The 12,564-nt window shown below is 46.1% G+C and overlaps 1 protein-coding gene across 1 annotated transcript in view; it reads left to right on the forward strand.

The window, feature by feature from the left end:
• WIPF3 (WAS/WASL interacting protein family member 3) overlaps window positions 1-12,564 on the forward strand; it is an 80,356-nt gene that overhangs the window by 52,075 nt on the left and 15,717 nt on the right. Inside the window, exons 4-5 of the mRNA XM_019639876.1 lie at window positions 7,070-7,201; window positions 12,374-12,564. The exon at window positions 12,374-12,564 is cut by the window's right edge and continues 493 nt beyond it. Coding sequence (XP_019495421.1) covers window positions 7,070-7,201; window positions 12,374-12,564 — 323 coding nt within the window. The remainder of the gene's footprint in view (window positions 1-7,069; window positions 7,202-12,373) is intronic.

Genomic DNA, 12,564 nt, shown 5'->3' on the forward strand with positions numbered 1-12,564 from the left:
TTTATAAACCTTATCTATACTTCAAGGACCATCTAAGACCTCATAGCTCCCTTGCAACCAGCTCAGCCTGAAAAATATGGCCGTTTCTGAACTCTTGGGGGTCTTCCTCTCTGTGAGACTCGCATGCATGCTCAGTCATAGGCTGCATGCTGTAGTGGCTTAACTCTTTGCGTGTATGTTCTAACTCCCTGTGACATGTGTGTGCTCTTGAGGGCAAGGCCACATCTGGGTCTAGTTCACTCATTCACTCACTCCTTCATGCACCCAGTAAACAGTTAGGGAGCCTATCTGGGGCCAGGTCCTGTTCTACTCTCTGGAGCTATATTGGTGAACAAAATGAACAAGATCTTTTTTCCTGGTAGAGAGAAATGTGGGATAGTCAACCTTAAACTCATAACCACAGATGGAAATATTTCCACGATGGAAGGAGAAATAAAAATATATACCCTGTGATGAAAGTTACAGAGGAAGAAGGAATATGGTACCTTAGGAGACAACACTGGATGGCCTCATTTAGACTGGGGGTCAGAAAAGGCCTCCGCAGTGGTGATAGTTAAGCTGAAAAGCGAAGACACACGGTACTTCCCCTATGGCAGGTGCCAAGAAGCATTCCTTACTTTGAGAAATGGTTAGCTAGCTCGAATGTCACGTGGTCCAGACCTTCTAACTGCAGAGGAGCCTCTTCTCTGTGTCTTCCAGTGCAACCCATCCCTCCCCTGATTTGTCACCAACCTACGTAAGTTCTCTCTGGTGTCCCCTGGTTCTCATAGCCCATGGAGACCCCTGCCACATCAGCTCAAGTGACAGTGGGAGTGAATCAGTTGGTTTCAGTGCTCCTTGANAGAGCAAGAAACTGAGGCCCAGAGAGGTTAAGTACCTGCCCAGAGTCACACAGCTGGTAGGGTCTTTGGACAATGTGGCTTGTATCCTGTCCCTTGTACCACATCACCTCCAGGGCTGCAGTGATGGCAGAGATGCCTGGGACGTCCCTAAAACTCCAGGACAGCCAGGATGAGGAGGCCTGAGGGCAGGACTGGCAGAATGGTCTCTCCCATAGTGCTTCTCATGTTTTGATTTCCACAGGGACCTTTGCATGACTGGAGTGGCCCTTCTTTTAGAAGCAACATTGTATGGTGGTTAGGACCCCTGAGCCAGACTTCCTGTGTGTCTGTCCTGGCAATTGTGTGGCTTTGGGCAAATCACTTAAACTTTCTGTGCCTCAGTTTCATTCTCTATTAAATTACTATCTGCTTCATTGCACTGATGTGAAAACTGAATGAATTAATATATGGAAATTGCTTAGCAGGGAAGAGAACTATAGAAGTGTTAGCTGGTGATGTTAACTCTGCATAGGGATGCTTTTTTTCCCTCTTACTAACATTTTCCTGGCTTTAGAATTCATGTGAACTCATTGCAAAGTGAAAGCTCACATTTCTCCACTACATTCGTGCCTGGGGAGCGTCTTGCCAAGTTTAAACACCTCACACTTTCGATGATTTGTTTATTGCCTGTCTTCACTGCACATTGGTGAACTCCCCGAGGAAGGAGATCGTGCGGCCTTCCCTTCCTGGAGTGGCCTTGGGAGCTGCTTAGGAAATTTCTGTTCAATGAATGAGAGCGTACCCTCCCTGGGGTTCACTGGTGTCACCAAAGCTCATGTTACACAGCCGAGCCACCTGCTGGCGGTGACATCAGCATAAAAAGAATTTGAAAGGTTGCACCAGAGATGTACTCCTCCCAGAATTTTCTCTGTATTTATAGAACACTATGCTGAGGCCCTCAAAAGAATGTTCAGCTGGCTGTGTTCTTTAGTCCTCAGTGGGATGGAATTGGAAGCTCCGACATGGAAGGTGGCATTATTATCGTCTACCAGTAATGATTGGTATTATTTGTTATACTCTGGATAACACTATATGGCAACAGGTGGATTAAGTTTAACATCTGTTTGGCCTTGACATACTGTTAAAATGGGTCAGGGTCAAATTGGGCGTCCTGTTTTACATGTGAAGAACTCAGACGCACTGAGGCATGCAGAGGACCCTGAGGCAGAACTGACCTAAGCTAGGTTGCTTGTTCACAATCACCAAGTTCTTGTAGGTGAATGGTGGAGGTACCCAGTAACGGGAGGTGGGTTATGGCTGCACAGCCTCAGCACCAAGTCACAGACCCAACACGTTATGGGCTAAATTGTGCCCCTGCCCCCAAATTCGTATGTTGAAGTCCTAACTCCCAGGACCTCCAAATGTGACTGACAGGGTCTTTAAAGAGGAAAGTAAGTTTAAATGAGATCATTAGGGTGGGCTCTAATCCAATATGACCGGTGTATAAGAAGAGATCAGGACAAAGACCCACACAGAGGGACGACCACGTGAAGACAGGGAGAAGATGGCCGCCATCTACAAGCCAAAGAGAGAAGCTTCAGAAGAAACCAACCCTGCTGACACCTTGATCTTGAACTACCAGCCTCTAGGACTGGCAGAGGATGAGTTTCTGTTGTTTGAGTCACTCAGGCTGTGGCACTTTGTTCTGGCCGCCCTAGTAAATGAATACACAATGCCTTTTTGAGTAGGCTGGTGCAGAAGCCACTGACCAGCTCCGCCAGCTCAGCGGTGTCCCAGCTTCTGTCCTCAGCTATCCACCACACCTTGAACAAAGGTCACTTGGGTCAAATTGAGTTCTAGAGTCAGCCATCCTCAGATAGACTCTGCATCTTGTATCTTTACACCTCTGCTGCATATGCACAGACTTTCCCCCCAACATTTTGTGCCTGTTTTGGCTTTATTTTGTTTTTATTTGTTCTGTTTTGTCTTCTTTTGTCTACGGTTCAGAATCTCCGATTAGAAGGGGCCTTCTGCCTCTAAGACCTTGTTTAAAGGCTTTTGTTTCTAATGACAAAGTGCTGAGTGTGCTGCAGGAGTAATGCATTTCAGAATCAATGGACAGATCACTTCTATTTCTAGAAGCTTACATGGAGAGTTGTGTCTATTCCTTGCAACCTTAGACCGTTTTAGCATCCATTATAGGACAGTCTTGCAGCCATCACAGAGCAAATGGCTCTACTCGCATGCCACACAGCAGCTGTTGAGTCTCTTTTTGGGACCTCATTGTTTTTTATTCTTGCTGGAATGATAGGGTTCAGTTATGGCTGGAGTAGATGGGTAATCCTAGGGTAAGTCTCAAGAGGTCCTAGTGTAGAAATGTATCTGCAAAAGTTAAAAAAAAAAAATTTTTTTAGGTCTTTAACAGTACCAGAGAAACTACAAGAAGTGCAATTTCATTTTTTTCACAAATCATCTTACTCCTTCCCTTTTATTTGTCTCCTTCACTTTTTCTCACTCTATTTTCCCTTTATTGCTTCATCTCTGTTGCCAGTGTTAGCCCATGAAAATACAAGACACCCAGTTACATTTGAATTTCAAATAAACAACTAGATTAATTAAACAATGAAAATAAGTGTTTTAGTATAAGTAGGGAGCAAAGATGGACATGCGTATACTAAAAAATTTTGTTGTTTATCTGAAATTCAAATTTAAGTGGACATCCTGTATTTTATCTGGCAACCCTACCTCTTTTGTGTGTTTCTTTTGTGTGTTTCTCATATATATATATGTATGTACTTATATAGATATAGATATAGATATAAATATAGATATAGATATAGATATAGATATAGATAGATACAGCCACCTCCTTCACAGGTTTTACTTATCTGTCTTTCCCCCCTGTGAACCCAGAACACACACTCCCCACCTTCATTCGTATGTACAGCGGTGGTGATACATATGTTTCCTTCCTCCTTTGTTCCTTCTTCCACGTCCCTTCCCCTGTTACATATCTCCCTTATCTATCCTTAAAAAATTATATTTTTTTCATTCCTTAAATATCGGTCATACTTAATAAATAAATTTAAGTTTCCTTCTTTAAAATTTTGAGAAATAAAACACTTGATAGTTCTGTCTTTAAAAACCAGTAAAGTGAGGTCATGATCAGCTCAGATATTCTAATTTGCTTTTTGTTATTATTTACATTTATTATTATTGTGAGGTCACTGGCTCTTAACAGAAAATGGGTTTGTNGATGTCTTGGGTTTTCTCCTAAGACTGAGGACTGATGCAAGTGACTTTGAACGAGAAGGTCAGGGAAGCTATGAGGCTGGCCATCACAATCTCCCTGCTATGTTTTACTTAAATCAACCTTGAGACCAAGTGCGAACACACACCAGATAACACACCGTGGTTTGTAAAACTGTTGCATTTACTGTTCTCTGCCCGGTACAAGGACACCTGGCACTATCTGGTGTTTTCTTCTCAGACAAAGCACAGAGAACAGTGGTGGGAATGACTAAGGCAAAACTTTCCCATGGCAACTCTGCTAAACACCAAGGTCACCCAGATATGGAAGAATTTTCACCCTCACCGTTCCTTCCTCTCTGACTGAATGCTGAAAGGTTCTGGAGGGTGGGGAAGGAAAAGGAACTTCAAAACCAACTCTGAAGCAAAACCTTTGGGTGTGGAGATAGCTTGGAAAGTATGCTATGGCTTTTTTGTGGTTTTTATTGTCTTACATTATCTTTTTATTTATTTATTTTTAATTTTTTATTAGTTTCAGTTGTACAAAACAACATCATGATTAGACATTTACACACTTCACAAAGCCATAACCCCAACAAGTCTACTACCCGTCTGACATTGTACAGTATACTAGGGATTTAAAAAAACAAACAAAAAAACCTTGTGGGTTCATGAGCAGGTGAACAGTAATTTTCAAGAGGTCAGACCACAGGCACTCAAGGATTTCTTTAAACCTCACAACTGTGGAATATAGACTTTTACCCTTTTGGTGTTGCAGATGGTTTCATTTTCTGGAAACTATTATTGGTTTGCCTGGAAGGGAAAAAAGGACAACCGCACTGGGGGTGAGAACAATGACAAGGAGAGAGTGAAGCCATCCCTGAAGGCTCAGCACACTGGGCAAAATGACCGAGCAAAACTCATCCGTTTAGCTGAAGGGCCCACCTGCAAACACAACTGAGGGCTGGTAGATCATTTACTTTTTTGCCATTAATTCACAGCTATTGCTAGGAAATGTGCACCAAAATGCATTGTTGTATCCAAAATGCATTCTCCTTCTTTCTTTCTTTTTTTTTTTTTAAAAAGAAGCCAGTTGCTAAGGGAGACTCGTTGGAAATGTGACGTGTCATTGCTTGCATCTTCAAAGGCCATTTGGACCTACCCAGGGGAGTTTGCCACCCTTCTTGCCTCCCTTGAGAATCACTGAGGAAAGCTAAGGTTGAGATGGGGCAAGTGGAGACTCACCACCAGAAGTAATGGTGATTCCAGAGGGGGCAGATCACACTGTGCCCACTGGGCACACGTGTAATGCCCCCGTGTGGTGGGAGGACACCCGAGCTAGGAAGGGAAGGCCGCAGCCTTGGTGTCAGATGCACCTGGCTCCAAGCTTAGTGGCTACTGGAACCTGGGCAAATCCTTTTAGACCTGGTTTCCTCACCTGAGCAATGGAAATAATAATACACCGTGGGGTGCTAAGGGAATGAACTCAAGTGATGCTTTAAAAACACCAGCCCAGTGCCTGACACAGACAAGTGTGCAGCTGGTAGCGGCAGCCCCCTACCCACTCTCCTGCACCCTGGGTGAGAGCGCAGTATTTCTGGTTTCCACACTTGTTCTCTCCGGGACCACACCAAACCCTCCTGCTTCCCATTCACCCATTGCTTGTTGTCAGGTCCACTCACCTGAGTAGAATTTGCTCAAGGAGCCTCCTGTTCCTGTGCCAGGAAAGGCTGCCCTCGGGAGGATGCTGCGAGTGGGGGGTGGGGAGACAGAGATCGGAAATTTCCCTGTGCCCTGGGCTCTCCGGAGCACAATGTGAGGCTCGTTTCCGTGTCCGAGTTTGTCTCTTTGGCACACTAGTTTTCCCGTTTCCATTCCAGTAACTTCCAGGAATTTCTCAGCAGCTTGCAAACTCACACATCAATTCNATATAAGGTATTATTATATCTTCATATATTTTTCAATGGTGAGTATAATGGTAATTCTCAAAAATAGTCCTAAAAATATAATTGTATCTAGTACCTGTAATTATTATATGTTAATACACAAAGATAGACAAATTATTTTAAGAACTATTTTCAGCAATTACAATAAAAATTAATTTCTGGTTAGACTCAGTATCTAATTGGTTAAGCCCAATTAACCGATAAGTCCATTCTATTGAAACACTTCCTAATCATTGCAGTGAGTAGGTAGCGTGTACTATTAACACTCAGAATAATCTGGCCACATCCATCCACCAGTGGGCACTCTGCCTTAATTTCTCTGTGCACGTTAGTTTCAGACTGTGACGATTTCTTGCCAGGAGTTCCTGTCTAAGCTGAATGTCTTCTCATTTTATGTAGTTGGTAATCACACACTTCTGGGAGGCTGGAGTTAGCGGCACCTGTCCTCCCGGACTCATGAGCTTTCTCTTCCTTAGAAGAAAAGGTGCAAGGCAGCGTGCGGGACTCGGAGAGCGAGAGCTGGGGAGACGGGCAAGGAAAATGCAGAGGCACAAACCATGGCCGATCTCCACTTCCTGCCTGCAATTCTGGGCCTGGCTCTGTGGACAAGAAGCTAAAATTGCTGACTGAATTAAATCTGTGGTTTTCTCTGGCTGGTCATCCCACAGCCACAGTCAAGTTGCAAATAGGACCAGCTCTACACCCACAATGTTTGGGATTTGTAATTTCAAAGATGCTGTCAGTTCCTCCATTGGCATCTACTATATGGTGGTGTGTAGGTCCCTTTGTTTTGGTCACTTCTCAGGGCGGTCAGCCATGGATGGTCTATCTTTGGTAGGCCCAGAGAGGGCAGCAGACAGGCTCGGGCTCATGAGTCTGCAGGATATCAAGGAATAGGGCGTTTGAGAAAGACGCCAACCAGAAGGGTCGCATTGCAGGTGGGAGAATATAATAGCCAGGCTTCCATTGGCAGTGTTAGACCGTGACCCGGGTGAGACTTGGCTGCTCAGTTCTGCTCACAAATCCTCAAGTACTTGCCTCTTCTCTCTAAAGGTTCCAAAGGAGCCAACAAAGAAGGGGGAGGCTCTGCAAACTCTCGAGGCGGAAGCACACCCCCCGCCCTGGGAGATCTGTTTGCTGGTGGCTTTCCCGTGTTGCGACCAGCAGGCCAGAGGGATGCAGCAGGTAAGGAAGAATTCAGACTGGCTGTCTTGTGATCGTTATGTCCTTAACTTGTAGAACCAACTGGGAAATGCTCACCTGCCAGTAAGCGATGTGTTTTCAGTGCACGGCCATGTAGCAGATCATGTACTTGGGAGCCTGAGCACTGGAAGTTTCCAAAGCACAAAATTGTTCTCAAGGGATCTTTTAAATCGTCATCCTGTTTAAGTCATCCCATTGTGATCACTGGAGAATGATTTGCCGTAGTGTGTAGTATTTAGCGACGGTGATTGTGGCCCAGATGGCAAAGTACGGACAGAAGGTGTCAATCACATTAGAAGATCTTAGTGACATCACTGTGGCCTCACTGATACTGTATGAGTCATAATGGCCCTCAGTCATTGTGTCACTTAGGTATCGCTGTGTAACAAAATACCCCCAAAGTTAGGGCCTTCTAACAACCATTTATTTAGCTTACAGTTCTGTGCATTGGCAATTTAGGGTGGTCTCCACTGGGCTTCCTCTAGTATCTACAGGTTGGGGAGGTTGCTTTGCTAATCTTATATTTCTTACATCTTTGGTGGCTCAGCTGGGACAACTGGTCTGCAGATCCATATGGTTTCTCAATATCAAGCAGACTGTTCAGGGTTTGTTTTCATAATGGTGGCAGGGTTCCAACAGAGAAGACAAAACTGTATAAAGTCCTTTGAGGCTTAGTCCTGGAATTGGCACTTTACTACTTCCTACTGTATCCCCTATTCCAAAGCAAGTCACAAGGCCAACAGAGACAAGGGTGGGGAAACAGACTTCACCTCTTGGTGGGAGGAGCTGCAAAATCACATTTCAGAGATTATGGAATCAGGAATGAATGGGTAATCAAGGCCAATCTGCAACCTGTCTACCATAGTCATTTGTGTTTTAGTATCGGATGTTTTGAAAACATTGCATGAAAATTGAGCAAATATATATATTTATTGTGTGCAAAAAAAAAAAAAGAGGTGTTTTTCCCATTACTGTGCCCTTGAGCCAGCAAGCTGAATAGCTCTATGAATTTCATTACTCTAGGGAATATCAAGCCCCAGACATTCCTGGCATAGAATCCTCTACCATGTGACTTTGCTAACTTTCTCAATGGGCTCTGTGGCTGTTAGACATCATGGGATACCTTTGCTGGCATCACCTACTGATGAAATCCAGGAGAGATAAGGGCTCTAGGATGCTTTGAGGTCCAACTGGGACCTTCTCAGAGGCCATTTCATTTCCTCCTTTTTGCTGAGAGTTTGTCAGACAAGAAAGTGCTGAGGTCATCCTGCAGAAAGACAGCTGGCTTCTTCAATACCCTCTTCTTTTTCAAACTTCCTGAGTTGCCTCTCAAAGAAACATCATTTGGGATGTGAAACTTCTCCTAGTTTCTCTTCGCAGAAATAGAGATAGAAGAAATAACCCCAAGTCAGGTCATAACAGGGACCAGTCAAAAGAAACCAGCAGTATTCCCGCTTGTCCCTAACAGGACTCAAATATCAGATGTTTGAGCCACTGTGTGTGTGAAGACAAGAATTGATCTCCTGAGAGGAGATTGAAAACCATCATGAAGTGACTAAGGATGCCTAATACAGGGTGGAAACTCAAGGACAGAACCAGTAGGTAGATGCATGGCCTGGGTGCCATGTCAGAGTAAGACAGCCATGGCACCCCTGTGTCAGAACTCTCCCATCACCCCCCTTGTCATTCAGAGAAAAGTTCCTTGGCCTTTGCTGTCTCTCTCTGACCTTTGTACCTACCTCTCTTGCTGGCTCACGCCCTGCACAACAGCCTCACTGCCTTCCTTGTTGTTCTAGCACAAACCAGGCATGTTGTGGCCACAGGGCCCTTGCACTGACTGCTCCTTTGGCCTGAAACACTCTTCCTCAGGTGTCCACATAGCTCACTATCTCCCTTCCTGCAGGTGTCTGCTCAAGTAGCAGCAGATCAATGTATCAGTGAAGCTTTACTCATCACCCATTTAAATATGAGTCCTGCCCTCTCACTCCATATCCCCTCTGCCTTGCTTTATTTTTCTTGTATTACTTATCACCATCGGACATGTTATATATTTACTGGTTTATTTTCTGTCTTCTCCCTCTAAATGTAAACTCCATGAAGGTAGGAACTGTGTTTTGTTCACCGCCTTAAAAATGCCTGAAACATGTAGATGCTTAGCAAATATTTGTCGAATGGAATATGTGAGTGGGTAATATGGTTGCTTAGAGCCATTCAGCCCTGAAAGCACAGTGCCTCGTGCTCACAGTACTTTTAGGGGCCCATGAAAACGTTTGAATTTCCTTTTAAAATTGGAAAAAAACAAAACAAAAAACATGAAGTTTTAGGGTCGAAGATTATATTTCTCTTTATACCAATGCAGTCATAAAATGTAATTTTAAATATTTGTTTAAGGAGGATGAGGTCCACAAAGGCAAAAGCACCCCGGGGTCTTCAAACATCATAATGTGGATCTGAGGGAGGAGGGGTCGCTAAAATAAGATACAATGAGTAAATACCACCGGGTTGTACAGAATGTGTATTGAGACTCCCATGCAAGCTGAGGTCTTTTGGAAACACAGACAGATTGAAAGAAGGCTTATTTCGTCTTTGATAACACCCAGGCCCTAGAAGCTGGTTCCTTTCCTATTGGCGAAGCTTCCTGGATGCCTTTCTCGACCCGCTTCACAGCCTCCTTCTGTGTTTCTGTTTGGATTTCTAGGGTTAGCATTTATGTTTTCAAGGAGAGCCCCTCCCTTTCTTCCTTGTCACTCACGGTGGAGCTCTCTTTGCTGGCCTGGGGCCTGCACTCAGGCCGTCCGCTCCACCCTCTCCTGTCGGTCTCACCTTAAATACATGCCGCCAGCTCTCTGCTTGACCCCAGAGTGGGCATGAACTTAAGCTGAAAGAGCATTCGTGCCACCCTTGCTTCTGCTGCTTGCTGTGATGATAGAAACGGGCTGGCCGTTTCTCATCTGGTTGGCTGCTTCAAAAACAGAGGCTCCTGTACTTTTCACTGACTCACTTTCAAGGTTTTTGAATCTTGGATACATGGTGTCCCCAGTCACTGAAAAATCTGGGTTGGTTATTCAGATTCTGGTTCTGTTCCTCACCTTTGTGTTTTTTTTTTGTTTTTGTTTTGTTTTTTTTTTTTTTTAGCTGAGCCATCCCACCACCTGTTGGCAGCTCCGCGGCTGCTCAGCTCGAGCAGCCCGGGCTGACTCGAACCACTGTTGCTCAGAGCTCAAACTCTTGAGCGAGCTCTTAACCAACTGAGCCACTCAGCCGGCCCTTGTTCCTCACCTTTGTTAATCCCTTGAATTTCATCCAGCAACTGGGTGCAGAGGGAGGCCTTGCCTTGTTTAGGGAGCTGCCTGGGCTCTCCATCTTCATCTCTGTTTACCATGGAAACAGGTTTGAGAAGTTGGAGGCAGGAATCTCTGAGCCTGCCGCCTTCCCCAGACCTCCCAGAAAATGTCTAACCCTGGACTTGCAGGTCCTGTCCTTGGAAAGGCCAAGTGGGGACCGTCTGCCCCTGGTCATGGTCAGTCACACTGTTCTGGCAGTGCCTATGTTAGACCTCTCCCCGCCCCCTGCTCCCCCACCCCCACCCCACGCGGATCAAGTCAGTCAGGGTGGGCCCACCAGTGCAAAGGCATTATTCCTTCCAGAACCACCTCAAAGAACACCCTCAGCAGAGGCATAATGACATGACTGCCCTGCCTTCAGGGGAGCCATTCCTTAACTGAGGCCTGTAATGAGCAGTGCTGTCCAGGTGACTGTCACATCATAGCCAGCGGAGGGACTTCCATTTGGAAAGCCAGATACCGCAGCCCTGCCCGCTTCCACCCCAGAGTCACCTCCACCACACCTTGCTTTGGCATCAAGTACCTTGGGGTATGACTTAGCACCTAGTTGGCAAAACACACTGGAGACTCACTGACTGCAAAGCTCAGAACCACCAGCAGATGCTGGGGTCAAAATCTGATGTGAAAGATGTTTTCTGTTCTGCAACACAGAAATTTACAAGTATGAGAAGCAGCCATGTTTTCAAGTGTTTTCCGCATGTTTCCATGGGGATTATAAAATATAGGGGTGCTGAAATCGGGAAAAATGCATTCCCCAGAATTCCTTTTAGGGAGAACACTGTATATATTAGGAAGAAATATTTTTAAATGCCTCCTAGGTAGACAGCGATACTGCAAGGACCTATGTCAGCAGTGGTTACAGAACTTCTATACAGGAAACAGGGAGAGAAACGTTTTTCTCCTTGGAGAGACAGAGGAGGGGAAAACGGGTAAGAACTAGCAGCATGGCAACAGGGTACGCCAAGAGTGACAAGGCCACTCCCAGGGAGCACCCCCCACACCAGTCTTCTGTGAAGTCCACTAAACACGCATGCTTACCGTGAGCAATTTGTTGTTGTTGTTGAATTCAAAAAGCATTGGCTTTCCAGTTGGGGTCAATGTCATGGAGGATCTACAGGCTGAGGGAGCCAGGAGACCAGAAGACAGCAAGTCCCTTAGAAGTGGGCATACGGCTTTCGGAAAGGGAGCTTTGAACTTCCAGAGGTCAAAGGACTGGGCGGTTCAAGGTTATTGGACCTGGATCTCCAAGGCCGGGCGTGTTTCCACTGACTTCGGAGTTGCCTTATATATTCAGGGAATCATGATTCTGCTCTCAATGCAGAAACAAAGTCTGTGTTCACAGGGACAAGTGAGGGACACCTCCCTAGCTAGGAGATTCTGGTTGACACCTGAGGATCCAAACTAGGACCTAAGGGCTGATGGACCCAGTGGGTGAGTGAATGAGTGGGAAGGCGGCCTTAAGATGGTGAAGAGCAAAGGAGGTAGGAGCAGCCCTGTGCCCTGGGCTGGGAGGCTGGGAGGCACTTGGCAGGTGAGGGTGCAGGTGGAATGCACTAGGAAGGCTGGTGGACCTCGAAGGAAGTCAGCTGGGGAATGCTGGCAAGGACCTCGGGGCTGGTCCAGCTGGCCCTCTTGTATGACAGCTGCTGCGCCTGACGCCTCTCAGTCCACATTCAAGGACAGAACACCCATCATCCAGTTAATTCACCAACATCACGCTGGAGAACGTTGGTCACTGCCGCTCACACACTTGAGGTTTCTCTTTCCTGTGTCGCTGAGCTAACTGAGAACTTGTCTCATTCACTTCCAGGTGGCAAGACAGGGCAGGCCCCTGGCTCCCGCGCGCCTTCTCCCCGGCTTCCCACCAAAGCGATCAGCGGGCCGCTGAACCCCCCAGCGTCTCCCAGGCTAGGCAATGCCTCCGAGGCACATGGCGCTGCCAGGACGATCCCTCCTCGCCCCAGCGTGCCAGCCCCACCTCCTCCCACTCCGCCCCCACCT

This window comes from Hipposideros armiger, unplaced genomic scaffold (assembly GCF_001890085.2).
Source record: "Hipposideros armiger isolate ML-2016 unplaced genomic scaffold, ASM189008v1 scaffold_47, whole genome shotgun sequence".
Classification (NCBI taxonomy): domain Eukaryota; kingdom Metazoa; phylum Chordata; class Mammalia; order Chiroptera; family Hipposideridae; genus Hipposideros; species Hipposideros armiger.